This window comes from Canis aureus, chromosome X (assembly GCF_053574225.1).
Source record: "Canis aureus isolate CA01 chromosome X, VMU_Caureus_v.1.0, whole genome shotgun sequence".
NCBI lineage: Eukaryota > Metazoa > Chordata > Mammalia > Carnivora > Canidae > Canis > Canis aureus.
This window is the reverse complement of record NC_135649.1, coordinates 22218263-22236250: the sequence shown is the minus strand read 5'-3', so window position 1 is coordinate 22236250 and position 17988 is coordinate 22218263. Positions and strand designations below refer to the sequence as shown.

Below are 17988 nucleotides of genomic sequence, written 5' to 3'. Positions count from 1 at the left end.
CCACCTCTTTATAAGTCATCCCTCCTCACTCACCTCTGGTTTCAAAGTTCTTGAAATGTGTGACCACAGCTGTAGTAACATATCTTGCTACAAGATGGATTTCATGTGGTCCCAGTTCCTGATCAGCAAAAGTAATGACTTCAGTCTCTTTGCGGGGTTCTGTTATCTCTAACTTTGGGTACTTGTCTTTCCACTTTTCTAGTAAAGTGAATTCTTCTCCACTTGCTGTAAGGTTTTTATTTTTTCCTTTGGTTATAGAGCTAATTCTTTCTTCCCATATTTTAAGCAAGCTTTTCTCATCTTTTTGTTCTTCAGACATTCTAGACAAAGGCTCTGCCTTTGATATAAAAATTGGCTTCATTGTTTCTATACTTTCATTAATATGTGGGGTTTGACTTGGAAGGTCATAACTCAATAGCATGGTATTAACAATATTTTCGGCAGCTACACATATTTTAAGTGGAGAAACTGTTGTCTGCATTTGGTTTGGCTTAAGAACTGGTTTGGGCAGCTCATAGTGAAGAACTCTTGGATTTTTACTTTCTTCCATTTCTATAAAGGACGTGGGGTGCTGTGATGCTGCTTCCACAGAGTCACTGGATTTCTGAGATAGTTTTTGTAAGACATTGTCTTCTGGGAGAGAGCTGTTTGCCTTCACAGATTGATCAAAATGGCTGAGGCCTTGGCCTTCACTTCTACAATATAATGGTTTAAGTTCTGATTCAAGTTCTTCCAATGGCTCTGTGGTTTTAGGAGTATCTTCTACAGAGTATCTGACATACGAAGGTAGATTTGATGACGTCTTCTCCTTTGCTTTTCTATCTTCCTCTGAATACAAAAATAAGCTAGGGATTTGTGGAAGATCATCCCCACAGCTAACTCCCTTTGACTTTGAAGTGAACATTTCCACCCCTGTTGCAAATCTGGGCCAACTGGCAGTGTAGGCATTTTCAGCTACTTGGGGCAGATTTTGCTTTGGATGGCTTTTGATCTTCGACTCATAGAAGTGAGTACACTGGTCCATCAGTGTGCTGATGAGCTGACTTGCCACAATGTTTTCTTCAAATGTGCTAATTGAAGATGGTTCCATTTGGCATTTTCCTTTGTCTAACCTGTTTTTAATTATACCAAGCATGTCATTGACAGTGTTAGCAGTATAAGTAAGCAGTTCTGAATGGAACGAGTGAAGCTGTTGAAGGGTGTTGTGCGTGTCCTCCTGGGAAATCATATTACTTGATTTAGATTCCTTAGGAAACTTATACGGTGGTTGTAACTTGGGCAGTATTGTTTTCATTAATGGCTTCTGTTGGACAGCAAAAAAGTTTTCAATAGGTATTTTCGCAATTTCAGAAAAGGCATACATAGAGATATGTTTAAACTGTAGGTCTGCAAATGATTCTAAGGTGTTCAGAACCCCTTCCATGATCTCTTGAGCAATTCGGTGGCTAAAGCCCTCACATATTTTGTCTTCCAACTTTGTGTGATATATAGGAATACTGTTGAGGTTGGTTGTTTTTAAGGAGCCACACTGACTTCTAGTAGTAGTTTCTTTCTTGGTTTCTAGCATTTCTTTACCATCTGTCATGAACATCTGAGTCATGAAGTATACCTCTAATTTTTCTAATAGCTTTTTAACAATTTCCTGACCAAATATATTAATTTGTGCTTGGGAGCCCTCAGCTCCAGAAGCAGCTCTTTTAAAGTTATGGTACCTGCTTTCACAAGCCTCAAGAGGTAAGGAATTTAAAAGTGAAACAGATTGTTCTAATTCCTTTGTTTTCATTGAAATTTCATTCAAAACAGTCTCAGCTATCATCAATAGTTTATGTTTTTCATTTTCCATGTCATTTGATTCTGTTTGCCATTTATCAAACATTTGTCTAAAAATATCTTCTTTAGGGAAGATTTTCTCTAGCGGAGAAGAAACATTCTCCAAAGAGAAATGGGGCTCTGGATTTGCAAGAGAGATTGTCCTAAAACTCCCCTGTGAAAGTTTGAGATCATGTGAGTATGAGCCTTTTATTTGGCTGGCCAAATTTTCATTCTTTGTAGTATATAATCCTTGCAAAACTGCATTAACTATTTTACTTGCTGTCATGATTTGATCAGAAGTTAAAGTGTTTACATTTACCATTAGTCTATTTTGCCTCACCTTTTCAAATTCATTCAGAATTGTTTCCAGAATATTGATTATTATATCCTTGGCATACATTTTTAGTTCCGCAGTGGGGAGTTTTGTTCTCACTAAGGAGTTTTTGGCATCTCCTGTTGATACCAGGTATGGCAGACCAATGGCAGTATTGGACTGACTGCCTCTGAAAGTCCTCTCCCTAGGACTTAACTTGGACTTGCTTTTGGCTTTAGCACCACTAGGTCCTAGTTGTGGTTTTGTTCCAGATTTAGGTGAAGAGATAACGTTTGATTTTGCTTTGAGGTTTGTTCTAAAACTTACATTAGGGCTCCCTTTCGAACTAGAACTGCATGGTCTCAGAGATTGCACTCCATCAGACTGATCTTTAGGGGACAAATTCTCTTCTAGATACGGCAAAACAAAATTTGTGATCTTTTTGAGGACCTTTTGGACCAATTCTTCACCCACTCGTGATGGAGAAAATTGCAACAAGGTGTTTTCTAATGAAGCGACACTTCTGATGCCTGTGTAAGGATAAATTTGCAGTATCCCATGTTCAAGGGGAACACTTCTTTCTGCTTGTTTCAATTCCTGAAAGCATGTTGGATTCACCAGTAATTCATCATGGCCAGATACTTCCAATTCTCCCTTGGTCTCATTCTTTTCATATAAGGATGTCATTACTATTGAAAACATTTTTCTGAAAATACTTTCAACTATGTCATTTGCAACGTTGTTTATATGTGACTGCAAGGTTTTCTTCTGTGTTGCTGCTGTTTTCATTTTAGAATCAAATGTAAAGTGGGGGGGTTCGTTAAATGGAGGCCAATTGTCTATGTCTTCCATTACCCTTTGATACACCTTCTTTAAAATTTCCTTAACTGCACTTAACAAAGCAGTTGTTTTTTCCTGTTTAGATTCTCCATTTCTAAATATTTCTTCCAAAACCCTTCTCAGGTTTTCTGCTTCTGACATAATTCGGTTTTGATATGGGTATTTTGAAAAAAGAGACAGTTCAGCGTTGTCTTCCATCTTTCTTTGACCCGGCAATATTTCATTTTGTACAGCTAGTTGCATAAACAGGCTAGAATTCTGCTGTGAGTAAAACCTACTTGTCTTTAAAGATATTTTATCATGTAAACTCTTTAAGATGTTGTTGACAGTTTCACTTGCAATTATGTTTTCTTGGAATGAAGTATTGTTTGGATATGAATACATCTTTTGGATTTCTATATCTATGTCATTTTTTATAAGCATCAAAATGGTACTGGTGATTATGTCAGCATAATCCCTAAGACTGGCTTGTGATATATGAATTGCAGGTCCATGTTTTTCCCTGTAATTAGAAAATGTGTAATCTGTGACCTCTTGACCAAGAATGGTTCTAGCTGTTGAGATTTTTAGTATATTCACATCCGATGACATTTGGTTTGTTTCAAGAATTGCACTATTGTTTTGCTTACACTTTGTAAATTCTGGGCCAACATATGTTTTTTCTGTAGAATGAGTATCAGGAGTAAGTAGCAAATTAATTCTTTCTGTGGCAAAAGATTTTAATCTATTCAAAATGGCTTTAGTAATGAAGTGAACATTTTCCTCATATGGGTTGGAAGCAGATTTCTTGGCATCTTGTTTTTTAAGTACAGTTGTCTGATTATCATCAGAATAAACTGATTTCAGCTGTACATCTCTTCCCTTTCTTGCATATGGAAATATCACCTCATTCATTGAGTCTGCAACAGGAGATTGTCGATGCTCTGCTTTGGGAAATGCATCAGAAAATGTCAGGGGCAATTTCAGAGAAATAGAATCCTTTGCATTTATGCCAAGCATGATAGCAGAAGTGAGATTTTGAAGAACAATATCCACCATATCACTGGAAATCATAGTGACACACGACTTAGGAACTAAAAGCATTGAAATAGTCTTATTTACACACTTGGGGTTTGTTGCAGAGTTTGCTTCTAAATGTTTCCCACTTATGTTAAATTTATTAAGAGTAGACACAGCAAGTAGGAGATTATTCTCATCTAGTGTTTTCTCACAGATGTCACTTAAGATACTCCTAATAGTATCTAGTATTTGCAATTGAAGTTTTTTTTGATAATCACTTTTATTGAACAGCTTTTCAACAATATGTTCTGGCTGATCTGGATTAATCTCTCTGTCAAATAGGTTTTTTTCATATTTGCCTTTAGTAGACACAATACTTAACACTGTGTTAACAATCTGACTTGGGATACTGTCAGAAACCACAATATTGTGGATTAAGAGTGGACTTTTTGTTTCTTTATCTAACTCACGTTTGATTTCTTGTAAAATTTGTCTAGCCACTTCTGTTGCATATGTATTTAATTTACAGGCAGTCAGTTGACATATTGAGGTGGTCTTTCCTGATTTGTTATGATCCACTAAGCAATAGGAAAACTGTTCATCAGAATAGGAATCTTTGGTTGATAGCCATGGTTGGCTTAAAGCAGTCTCATCCTCCCATAGAGGCAAAGCCAATGGAATTGTGAAGCTGATATGAGGACAAAAGAGAGCCGTCACTTTGGAAGTAGCAAATGTTTCTAAATTCGTTAAAACTGACTGTATAATACCTTCAACTACATTCCTTTTGGTCATTTTACCACTACTAAATGTGGACTGAAATGTACATGGATTTCTGTCCAATGTGGTAGAGTGAAGAGAGGCCTTTTCTCCACTGGCATATTCAGGAAAAGAGGTATTTCCTGGGTAGGTGATAGTGTTATATGTATTTTCACTTGCACTTCTATCTGTTATGACAGCAGAATAAAGTTTTTGAAGTATGGTTCTAACAACGTTATCTGCAACAACGGTTACGTCTGCCTCAGACACTAAAAGATCCATTCTTTTATCCATAGATTGAATTGATTTTTGAGCAACTGGCTTATCACCAGGATGAGGAATGTCACATAAATAGGATTGGGAGAGAGTAAGCACATTTAATTGATCAATTAAGTCATTCTGAAAAATTTCATTCAAAATATTTCTTATAATGGGCACAACTGGGGACTTTCCTGGCTCATTGAGTTCTACTTCAATTTTTTTAAATGTCCTTTCTAGTTCCCATTGCATAAGAGATTCTGGTTTAGTCTCTTCTGGTGAGATTTCCTCTCCAGCACTTTCTTTCTCTATATCTGCAGGATCATCTAGATGTGACTCTGGGTCAGCCCCTCCTGGAAGAAAATTTCCATAAGTTGGCCTGTATCTGTAATTTTCAATCTCTTGCTCTTCTGGTTCAGTTTCATTAAATATATGAGGGGCCCCTGCATCTAAAATTAGATTGACTAGATTCTTAAGCACTTCTTTATCTTGTAGTGGCTTGGTTATGCATGTTTCCAAATATGGCAAGCTTACATTTAATTCCTTTTGAATAGCCTTCAAAATAGTACTTGATACTTTCTTTGCATGCATGTATAAAGCAGACTGAAATTGTTTTTCACGTGTGTTTGTACAGATGTTGATACTTTCACTTTCCCAGTACCTCTTACTGCTCTTTTTATTTTCATTGATTATAGCGCCCAGAGTTTCTAAATTTCTTTTGGCAAACTCTTTCAACTTAGCAAAAACCATTTCAAAGATACTGGAAACCATGACTTCCAGTTTATTTGGGTACTTTTCTTTTGTGGTCCCTGGTTTGGGGGCAGTTGTCTTTCCCTTGTCGTTAGTCACCCCTTGACTACCTGGCTGAATCACACTGGACACCATGCTAGAGATTATGTCAGAGCATCTGCCCATTTCCTCAATAAGCAAAGCAAATGATATGCTGTCAGTATCAATATATTCTGAGATATTTTTAAATTCTGAATTTGTTAAAATGTGATCCATCTCAACACTACATAATTTTCTAATGACATCTTCTAGAATTATACAAGAAATGAGCTGAATATTAGACTGCAATGCAGTTGTTCTCAAATTCTTGATCCACTCTCTGTTTTGTTCATCAGATAGGGGAGAGCATGGATGGTCTCCTATGAGCTTGTGTATCATATCATATAAAGTATCCCCAATTCTGTCTAACACTTGCAATCCGGTACATTTGTGAACTTCCTCTAGCATATGAGGACTTTGAGAAGGCACAAGTTTTTGTTGATCATTGTCAGAAGTTTCATATGAGACTTTAGACCTTACCTTATCTGAAGGGAGCAGAACATTGCTTTTACCTGTATTTCCACTCAACAGTTCATAAATGCAAGCTGCTAATGAACCTGTCATAATGTCATTGTTTAGCTTTGTGACAAAAGAGTCTAATTCCTTTTCATTGTCAGCAAAAATTCCTGTATCAATAAAGCCTTTGGGAGGGTCACTCTTCCCAAGATTTAGATTTTTCTTATTGTATTTCAGTTCTTTCTGCATAGCATCCAAAACAATTTTTACCACTTTAGTTGTGTAAGTACTAAGGTAATATTGAAATGAAGATTTCTTGTCAGGTGCAGGTTTCGAATGGTCCACAGGGCTTTCTGGTTTAAGGTGGTTTTGCAATTTTGGACTAATAAATGAGTTCAGCTTCTTAAAAATTGTGTAAGTGATCTTATCATTAATGTGAACTGCAGGTTCAGGTGTTGATTTAGTTTCTTCAGGTTCTAACCAGGGATGTTTTGTAGGGTCTGTGTCAAGTACAGATAAAAATTTCATCTTCCTTTTATTCTCCAGCCGTATTTCTAAAGGCTCTTCATTTGGTATGTCAGCATTATCTAGAGGAGTTTGAGGTACTGATGAAGAATGTCTGATAATGTGACTATAAGCTATGTGAAGTATTTTTAATACAGCATCTACAATTTCTTGAGCTACTATTTGGATTTCTGACACAGAGAACATCTGGTTCATCCATTCTTGATTGGACAGATCTTGTGGGCTTCCTGAGGTAAGAAGTGAAGCTTTCTTATCATTTTTATAATCGAAGTGACCAGAGGGCCCAGAAGATATGTCTTGGAGCATCTGTGCTAAAATACTTGTAATTATATTTTCTGAGGCTTTTTGTATTTGATGCTTTTCCTCTTGGCTGAAAAGCAAAAGGTCTTTATTCAAGCATGGCTTGTCCTTAAAAAGGCCCTTATTACCAGAAGCTGGAAGGTCAGTCTTTAATCCCCATTTGTAAAATGCTACTTGGTCTTGATAAGCTGGTTTTGTAGGTGAGTTCACATTTCTTTTGTACTTCAAATCAGCATTTTCCCTTGTTAACCAGTGATCAGAAACCTGTTCTTGTAATTTTGCCTTTTCATCTTTGATAGATGAAATCAGTACATTTTCCACAATCTTGTCTATTTCTTTGTTTTCATCTTCAGAATAAAGAACCATGCCAGGAACATTAATGGGTGAAAAGAGACATCCATGTCTAGAATCATTAGCTGTTCTGGTGCTGGCGAGTCTGTGCTCTTCCTCAGGGCCAGAAAGACTACTCAGTCCGGGGTATCTTCTCTTTTGAACATCTGTTTTTTCTGGTTTCTGATGTAACTGAGTCAAGACATCATCAAGTAGATGAAGGATGATGACTGTTTCCTCAGATGCAACGAGTTTCTCATTATTAAGTCCAATTTGTATATAATTTAGTATAGTGCTGATTGCTTCCTCTATATAACCAACCAGAGAGGATTGAGAAAAAATATTTGACACCAAGTTTTGTATGTGTTCTTTGCCAATCAAATTGGCTGCGTCAGGTTCAGCACTGGATTTCCTTTTGCTGGCTCTTTGAAGGAACATATATACTGGATCTTCCCTGTGTTGCCGATAAGCAAGGTCAGTCGTGATTTCAAGATGAGCAAGTTCATTTTGCTTAGAAGATGCAAGAGCTGCCAACTTTTCTAAAATCACGTGAATCATATCCTCTGCAATACCACTCATGTTCTCCACAGTGTAAGGCAGTGAAGCTTTTGAAGTTTTTTCTTCTGAAGACATGAAATGTTCCCTACTGGCTGTTAAGTCTGATTTAAAGTGAACTGACTGATTTTCTTGCGAAAATAACTCAATACATGTTTTCTCAACTGCAGACTGTAGCTTCTCAAGCACATTTTCCATAATTTCAGCTGCTGCTGAAGAGATATTGACACTGGGGAGCAAGTCTCCTTTGTCAGTGTCAGTGTGATCAACCAAAGTTTCGGCGGTAACAGAAGTGAGAGTGGGGATGGTCTTGGTTAATTCAGACACCATTTCATGAAGTATATTTTCTAAAATTGACTCAGATTCCTCTTTTAGGTGATATTTAAAGTTATTAAAAACATTCTTTAACTCCTGTATCTCATTTACAACTTTTGGTTTTTCATCAGAAGACAGTGGGTGTTCTAAGCCATCTGTTTTAGTGGTAGCATCTTCAGATTTCTTTGTACCTGTTTCAGTCCGTGTGAAAAGGTGACTATAGAGTTTATAGGTTGTAAGCTTGGGGGGTTCAGCAGTCTTATCATATTTAGGTTCAGAGGTTTTAGGTTGTTCTTTCCTGTGATGTGTTTTCCCTGTAACTGTTCTTTCTTTGTGGGCAGAAGATTGTTTTACGGGTGCCACTGGTTGCCCTACTGACCTGTCAGCTGTGTCTGCACAGGCCTCTGCCTGAAATTTTGCTGCCTGAATGCCTGTTTCATATAGAAGCATTTCACTGCATGTGCTGCAGAAACTCATACTACTGGAAGAGAGGGTAGTGTCATCAGGCATTGGGTATGCAATATTTTGCAACCTTTCTTCATATTTTGTGATGGCTGGATATAACACACTGGTTACTGCAGCCACAACCCAGGTCATTATATTATGAACTATACTGTTCAGTTCTTCTGAAGTTACCTGGAAAGGAGGTAAGCAGGACACAAGGGAAATCACATATGAATTTACTCTATTGTAAGGACAGGGGCTAACCTTTCATTCCTTTATCAAACAATACATAGCTAGAATCCAGCTATGGTGTGTAGAGAGAACACAGGAAAGGATCTATTTATTTATTTTTTATTTATTTTATTTTTGGAAAGGATCTATTTAGATGAAGAGATTAATTTCAAGTTGGTTTATTCTCTGTGGCTATAATCTATTCTTTTTTTTTTTTAAATTTTTATTTATTTATGATAGTCACAGAGAGAGAAAGAGGGAGAGGCAGAGACACAGGCAGAGGGAGAAGCAGGCTCCATGCACCGGAAGCCCGATGTGGGATTCGATCCCGGGTCTCCAGGATCGCGCCCTGGGCCAAAGGCAGGCGCCAAACCACTGCGCCACCCAGGGATCCCTAATCTATTCTTTTGAATAAGATTCCCTTTGATTCAAAATCCCTTGGAACATTGATTTTCAGCATTTATTGCTGAGCATAAATGGCTTCCTGGTTAAAAAATAAAGATAAGTGGGTGTCTAGGCTCACAGAACACAAATGCTCTGGCAAGAAGTAAGACTGCGTTGATGATCCAAGTCATATTTCTTAAAAATAAAAACCAGATTATCTCTAACACAAAACAAATTTGCAGTCAAAACATTTATATGCCTTTGCAGAGATAGCCTCCTTTTATGTAGGCATCTGTCCTGCTAGTAGATAAGAGTGAAAAAGTACCACAGTGGAGGGGTCAGCCTGTGGCCTCTGTGGCCTGCCTGTTGCTGCCTTCCTGTCAGTTCACTGTGTTTTCATATATGCAGATAACTACAGCTACGTGTTAGGGATTAATTAATGGTCAACAACTAGCACTGATGATTTGGGGAAAATGAACAGGCTTTGGGTCCAGCAAAAGGTTATCAGTGTCAACTGTTTTGGAGAGGGAGGCAGAGGATGGTTCATGAAGAAACACATTCATTTAGGTTGAAAAGGCTGAGCTAGAACTGGGATGGACTCAAAGGGCCAGAAGGCTGAGCAGTAGAGGGAAGCCTTCACCATGAGCTGAAGTAGAAACCCAGAGGGACCAGGCCTAAATGGCCTTTCCCTCAATGGTTAATTGTACTTATGGTCACAGCTTAGACTGGACTGGAGGCAGATGAAAAGTGTACCTGCAAAACTCTCTACTGGCTTATGTACTTCTACTTATTGTAGATATATTTTAGGAACTTAAAAATCCTCCTGCCTATAATAAAATAGTATGTTTTTAAGTTATTGTTACCCTCAAGACAGCCAGATCAAGAATGCATACCTTCTACAGAAACTCATTTCTCAAAGCTGTGGATGCAAGTCAGTGGCCACAAAGGCTGGATGCCTGGCATTCTGGCTATGCATTATTTGATATCCTGGCATTTGGGCACCAGCTTCCCTATAATGTGGTGGTTGTCTCCCAGTTACCTTCAAAGTTAGCTTCCAGATTATTCAGGTTTAGGCTAATATTCAATGAAAAGTTAACACTTTGTCGTATGTAGCACATCTTTCCTGATCTATTAGAGAAGGTCTGAGAACCACTCCAGGAAAAGCCATTTTTTTTCCACTTCAGTTCCCAAATCTTTTAATGCATTTTTATTGTTATTAAATACACAGACCATAAAATGTACCATTTTACCATTTTAAAGCATACAGTTCAGTGGCATTAAGCATGCTCTCAATGTTGTGCAAACATCACCACTATCTGGTTCTCTTAATGCATTCTTTGTCACCTACTGCACCGACTAGAAAATGGCTGTTGAGTTTGAAAAACATAGTTTGGGAAAACAACATATGGTTGAAAAACACTTGTTTTACATAAATGTGTCCTAAATTAAACACTTCCAGGAATAACCGCTAAACATTAATAGGTAAGTTACTTACCTTCTTGGGCTAAATTGGTCCAAATCTGTTCTAATACATAGTAGCTAAGAATTTCAATATATATCATTTTCTTAATACCAGAGAAAAAGTACAGAAGACCCACACTCTTACTCTTAAGGTAGCTGAGAAGAGGCATTTTCAACCTTGATATATATAAAATAGGAGCATTCCTAAAGTTTTTAATGAAATGAAATGTGATAAACAGAATCTGATTTTCAGCTTCTTTTCACTATACTATTAAACCAAGAAATATCCTTTTGGTGCCAGAAGTCTAGGTCTTTGTGTTTGTTGCATGTTCTCTGAATTGAGCAGTGTATAGGTGAAAGAATGTGTAGGTGCACTATTCCCCTGAACCCCTCTCGTATTCATGAGTTGGGGCTCATGTTCACCTTCATCTTTACTTGGTCTAAGTTGCAGTTCTCAGGTGACCAGGTCCCTTCTCTTCATGGAGTACCATCCTAAGATTTTTCTTACTCTCGGAAAAATTAAGAGACAAATCTAGGCATCCTGGCTCACATGCCCAAGGGACAGGATGCTCAGCCCTAAAGCCAGATCTCAGTGGTCTGCAAAGGCATTTCCCTTGATGGCTTCCCATTATGGAGTGGGTTTGTGGTATTTGATGCTTTTCTCAAGATAACTAAATCTCCTAGTGCTCCCTCAACCTATCTTCCTGAGCCCTCTGCCCAAAGGGCCAATAACAGTAATTTTGGACCTCTGCAAAACTCCAGATTAACTGAGAGTGAAAGTTGAGAAGAGAAGAAGGCAAAGAGGGAGACTGACTAATGTCAACAGATGATTTTGCTCATTTTGTGATTCACAGATTTTTATCTAATTTCATATTATAAAATATCCTTAACGTGTTGCTTTATCAATGAATTTCATCGTACATACTTTTTCTTGACAGCCATTCTGTTGTCTGAAAAGTAAAAAGAAATTGATTTTATTACTTCTGATCAATAATTTATCTAATGACCCCCCCCCAAATTCCTAAACATTGAATCAGATTATCTCCTTTGTGCTTGGGAGAATTTTTTTCTGTCTAGCAATTCACAAAAAATAATAAGCTTTATTTTTTGCCTAATCCCCCTATTTAGCCTCCTACTTAGATATTGGCCTGTAGGTATAGGACATGCTCCATTACTCACAGGAGTAGAATGATAGCTGAATACACAGTAGAATAGTAAACAGCTGCTGCATAAACTAATGTCTCTTTAATATTACTATTCATGAACTACTTAGCCATGTTTGTTTTCATAGTGGGTTGGGAAGAGCATGGGGTTGGGCACAAGGGGGCCCACTAGTCCTTTCTGCCTGTTCCTCTTCATCAGAGCTTCCTGATAACCTGCTTTTTGCCCACCTCCTCAAAATTGCTAGTCTTCTCCCCTCACCCAATAGTAGGAAAAGATCCATGGATTAAAATAATGGGTTTCTAATCATATGCAACACCAAATTAGATATAGCCATTTTCTAGGTATAATATTCTATTCACTGTTTTTAATGTTTTTATTTTTTATTTTTTAATTTTTAAAAAAAGATTGTATTTATTAGAGAGGGAGAGAGAGAGAGAGAGAGAGAGAGAGAGGCAGAGATACAGGCAGAGGAGAAGCAGGCTCCAAGCAGGGAGCCTGACATATAGGGCTCAATCAAGGACTCCAGGATCACACCCTGGGTTGAAGGCGGGGCTAAATCGCTAAACCACCCGGGCTGCCCTAAAGTTTTTATTTTAATCACACAGTGCTCATCTTAATCCCTATCACCTATTTCACTCATCCCTCCCACCCCCTTCCCTCCAGTAACCATCCTTTTGTTCTCTATAGTTAAGAGTCTGTTTCTTGATTTGCCTGTCTTTTTTCCCTTTGCTATTTGCTTTGTTTCTTAAATTCCACATATAAATGAAATCATATGGTATTTATCTTCCTCTGGCTGACTTATTTCACTTGGCATTATACTCTCTAGCTCCATCCATGTCATTGCAATCTATTATATGTTTTAATCAAAATTATTTATTATCATTTACCAAATGTAAACAAAAATATATTCTACTAAATTGTAGCAAGAGAACAATACAATCATGTAAATTATAGAATACTTTAAAAGGTTAAAAAAGTCCCGAGACTCTAATTACAATTTATTTTCATATTTTCCTGCCTACATGGATCACTTGCCTTTTTTCTTCCTGACCTTCCTAAAGGAAAAAGGGTACTCTATCTTCATTTTTACTTGGCCTTACTGTGTTCTCAAAATTACTTTTTTCCCCAAGGCCTACAATTCAATTTTGAGAAATACAGTTCATCTCTGAAATTACAACCTAATTCCTAGTAGGAAAAGAAAAACTTATGGGTCTCAGCTGGGGTGAGGGAGCAGTAGCCCATCCTCAGATTACTACTTTTTTTATAATGAGGAACCTGTAACATGAATGCTGATGTTGGTGATACAGTTCCTATCTTTTGGCTTTATTTTTCTAAGACTGTTTCTTAGGCCAACTCCAGCACAATTTCTTCTTGTAGGTCCTCTGGAACCTAATGCATCTAGATTCTTTTTTTCTGCTTTCTCTACCTCACACTACAGGCAGCAAGTGGAACCCAGAGTGTCCTGTGTATTTGTTGCTACCTGTCCCCACAGGCTTTCTGCCCCCAAAACATGCATTTAGATAAAAGGAAATGGCAAAGAACTGAAAACAAAACTAACCAGACAGATGAGAAAGACTCATATAAGGCCACTAGAAAATAGTTGTAATATCAGGTACAATCTACAGTTCACAAAAAATTATCAGATTCTTGGACAGAACATGCAATTGAACAGAAACATGCAAATGAACTTGCTGTTACATTGGAAAGTTCCATCATCATTCCAGGAGTGACATGGTATTTCATCTACTTTTCCCTAGTCTTAGGTGGTTTTCCTCAATAGGTTGATGCTACTAGAGGAAACTGTCTAAGATTTAGGTCATCTGTACTGCTAACTTCCTACTTCTTAAATAAAGTGGGCAGTGATATTAATAACCATTAGTTCAGAAGCCCCAAAGAGAAGACACACTTTTTTCACAGTTTAACTTGTCATATCACAAAACTATAAATACACCTTTTTGCTTCTGACCTTCTCCATACAAACTCACTTTAGTCCAGAAGATAACTTAAAAGATACCACATGGTTGGCCAGCCCCCCCTTGAGGATTAATGTGACAAACCCAAGTTTTAGTCTGCCTAATGATGAATATCTAATTTTTTAAAGATTTTATTTATTTATTCATGAGAGACACAGAGCAAGAGAGAGAGAGGCAGAGACACAGGCAGAGGGAGGAGCAGGCTCCATGCAGGGAGCCCTACGTGGGACTCCATCCCGGGTCTCCAGGATCAAAACCCAGGCCGAAGGTGGCACCAAACCGCTAAGCCACCCGGGCTGCCCTGAATATCTAATTCTTAATTTAATTGGTGGCTTTCTGTTTGTATCGCAGGCCCATAGCTTTGAGGTGATGCCTGATACATCCTACTCATCCACACACATAGTCCCTCTATTGTCAAATCCATTTATTCATTCCAGTGGCCAAATGGAAATATAAAGCAGTACCTCTTTATCCTAACATCAGTGGTTTTATCTGAAAGCCAAAATCTGGGTGGTACCACGGGTGGCCTTCCTTTTTCTTGACATTTTATCCACTGCCCTGCCCTCAGTTTAATCTCTGGCATCCCTCAAATCTCACTGTCTTTTGTCCTGATGCTTTGTAAAGCACAACTGAAGTCAGAGGTAGTGCCTTATTCATCTTGGTATCCCTCTAATACCCAGAACCATACTTTGAACATAGTATGTTCTCAAGAAAGTTTGGCACATAAATTCCCACTTAACAAATCTTAGATGCATACTTCTCTCTACTCCAAAAGGAAGGCCATTGTGCAGGCCACAAATCATTAATGGACTTCTGTAATGGGCACCTATTTAACTATCTTCCATTTGTCCTACATGCTGCTGTCACAGGTGTTCGGCAGAGTTATTGACTTGATAATATCACATCCCTCCTCAAAGCCATTAGACTGTCATCCAGTGAATGAAATACAGACTTCTGAGGACAGTCTTCAGCATGAAAGACCTGCTGTCTTCTTTATTTTGTTTCTCCTCTCATCTTCCAACCCAATCATAAGAACATACTCAGTATCTAAATGCAAAGCTTAATTATTCCAACTGTCTACCCCACTGCTATCTTATCACATTTGCTTTCTTTTGTCCTGAATTCTTTGGTTTCTAATTCTGTTTTGTTAAGCTTGCCAGTACGGCCTTTGTGTAGGTATTAGAAAAAACAGAGAACTAAGGAGTTGAGAGGAGAGAAGGGAGAGAGGTAAGTGGTGGAAGAGGCATGATGCATCTAGCATTGAGGCTTGGGAAGCAAGGAGCTGCATCAGAGAAAGAGGACTAAGTCCAAGCCCTTGAACCTGTGTTCCTCTTTGTAAGGTAAGGGAATGGGACATGGGTGCATTGGGCAGAGCCAGATCAGATGGTGTTGTTAGCTCTGGCCTAGAATTGTCTTAGGTATAGCTAAAAGTACTTTGATGCTATGTATTTGAGGGGAATGGGGAAGAAGCTCCAGGTCATATGCAGAGCTCTTCATCTTAGCTGAACTAAGATTTTTAGCAAAAGGGTATCCAGAGCATTTGCTTTTGAAAAGACTCAAGTGATTCTTAGCTCTGTAGTCTAGGGTAGTGGGAAGGCAGGAGGAAGAGGGAAGCAGGAATTAACACTTTCTAAAACTACATAATCATCATTCTTCACTTTTATTTCTTTAAACTATCCTAATATTGGGCTAGTCAGTTTCCTTCCTTCAGCATCTTTGCATCTTATGAGTACTCAGTAAGTGAAACTGACTTCATCACTCCTAAGCATAATATCCTTCTTTCTTTTTTTTTAAATTTATTTATGATAGTCACAGAGAGAGAGAGAGAGAGGCAGAGACATAGGCAGAGGGAGAAGCAGGCTCCATGCACCGGGAGCCTGATGTGGGATTCGATCCCGGGTCTCCAGGATCGCGCCCTGGGCCAAAGGCAGGCGCCAAACCGCTGCGCCACCCAGGGATCCCAATATCCTTCTTCTACAAAGGTTGCTCTGAATGTCAACACCATTTACCACCACATGCTACTTCACCTACCCAACCATTTTCATCAGAATTTTGAATTTATAAGACCTATCCTGGATCTCATTTGATTTGAGTGTTTAAAAGATGGTGGTGTTGGATATGTGTATTCCATCAGGAGTTATTTTATATGCATGAAACATTCAAGTTTGAGGGGAATTGCACTTTAGCAGAATAAGTGGCCACCACAGTTTGAGGGCTGGAAGGCACCTAGGCCAAAAAAAGAATATCCTTTAAAAAAAAAGGGGGGGGGGGATGATGGGCAGCTCCGGTAGCTCAGCGTTTTAGCGCTGCCTTCAGCCCAGGGTGTGATCTTGGAGAACTGGGATGGAGTCCCACGTTGGGCTCCCTGCATGGAGCCTGCTTCTCCCTCTGCCTGTGTCTCTGCCTCTCTCTCTTTCTGTGTCTCTCATGAATAAATAAATAAAATCTTTTTAAAAAAATGGGATGCCTGGGTGGCTCAGCAGTTGAGCATCTGCCTTTGCCTTGGGGCATGATCCCAGAGTCCAGGGATTAAGTCCCATATGGGGCTCCTGGCATGTAGCCTGCTTCTCCCTCTGCCTATTTCTCTGCGTCTCTCTCTCTCTGTCTCTCTGTGAGTCTCTCATGAATAAATAAATAAAATATATATTTTAAAAAATCTTCACTGTCCTTGATTTTTGCATCATTAGAGATCCATTACTTTAGATTACAGTGCAAGTATCCTCAGGATGGGGTAACAGATTAAGTCATTAATACTATATGTAAACTAATTCATCATCATTAGAAAACCAATAACCTCAAAAGGCACAAGTAATGTATGTTTGAATGTGGACAGGGGAAAAGAATAGATCTAGATCCCAGAAAATTACCTGGAAGGAAGAAGTAGTGCTACTTGAAAGGGGAGTGAAGGCCCTGGGTATTAGGGGAGTATAGAACAAAAAAGTGAGACTAGAGGTAAGGTATAAGAACAGAAATAACTCCACCTACTTTATAATTTTAGCTTAGTCCAAGAGGTTGCAAAAAAATGAATGCAATTAGAACTATAAGAACTGGGATCCCTGAGTGGCGCAGTGGTTTGGCGCCTGCCTTTGGCCCAGGGCACGGTCCTGGAGACCCAGGATCGAATCCCACGTCGGGCTCCCGGTGCATGGAGCCTGCTTCTCCCTCTGCCTGTGTCTCTGCCTCTCTCTCTCTCTCTCTCTCTCTGACTATCATAAATAAATAAAAATTCAAAAAAATAAAAAATAAAAAATAGATTAAAAAAAAAGAAGTATAAGAACTGATGATTCTGTGGGAGCATCTGCCCTTAAGCAGCACTCCTATGTAATTATTAAGAGGTTAATTTAAAATAACACATTAATTTATTAAGTTTTCTTACTTACCTAATTGACGAATCATAAGAAGGGAAGACTCCTTGAGCTACAGGTGAATTTTTGGAGAGAAAAAGAAAATTACTACTTGTTGGTATCCTTCACAGGCTACTTGTAAAACTGTGATTAATGTCTATTAATAGCTCTGTATCAGGTCTTTATTCCCTGTTGTCACTACTGTGTTTGAACCCTCCAGGGACTCCAAGGGAGGCATAAAATACTTTACAATCTGGGGCCACTGCCTACCTCACCAGCCTCATCTCTGGTCACCATTCTACATATATTCTGTGCTCCGGAGATCTTGAACAACACGTGATTCCCTTTGCCTGCACCCTTACTATTTACTTTATAACTCTAATATCACTCTTTTAAATCCTTATCTTTTAGGATTCACTCAGCTTGTGTCATCTCTTTCAGAGAGCCTTCCTTGAAATCTGCCTGCACAGACAGGCATCCTCTGCCAAAGCTTCTAAAGCACCCTAAACTTCCTTCTATTGTAGGACTTACAATGGTTTACAGTGTCTGGCATATAGTAAGCACTCAATAACACTTATTGTTAATAACACTTATTGTCAATTCTTTAACACAGGTGTTGGATCAATGTTTGTTTATTAGTCTAACAGTTACTAATCTCTTCCCACTCAGATACTGTCTAACATGCTTTGTACGCTATCTA

General features: G+C 38.5%; 1 protein-coding gene across 3 annotated transcripts in view; it reads right to left on the bottom strand.

The window, feature by feature from the left end:
* LOC144307964 (fibrous sheath-interacting protein 2-like) overlaps nt 1-17988 on the bottom strand; it is a 75218-nt gene that overhangs the window by 26579 nt on the left and 30651 nt on the right. For all 3 annotated transcript variants that reach the window (XM_077888071.1, XM_077888073.1, XM_077888072.1), the window contains 3 exons: nt 17325-17361; nt 11733-11757; nt 34-8923 (listed from right to left, as the gene is read on the bottom strand). In XM_077888071.1, the coding sequence (XP_077744197.1) occupies nt 34-8923; nt 11733-11757; nt 17325-17361 (8952 nt within the window). The remainder of the gene's footprint in view (nt 1-33; nt 8924-11732; nt 11758-17324; nt 17362-17988) is intronic.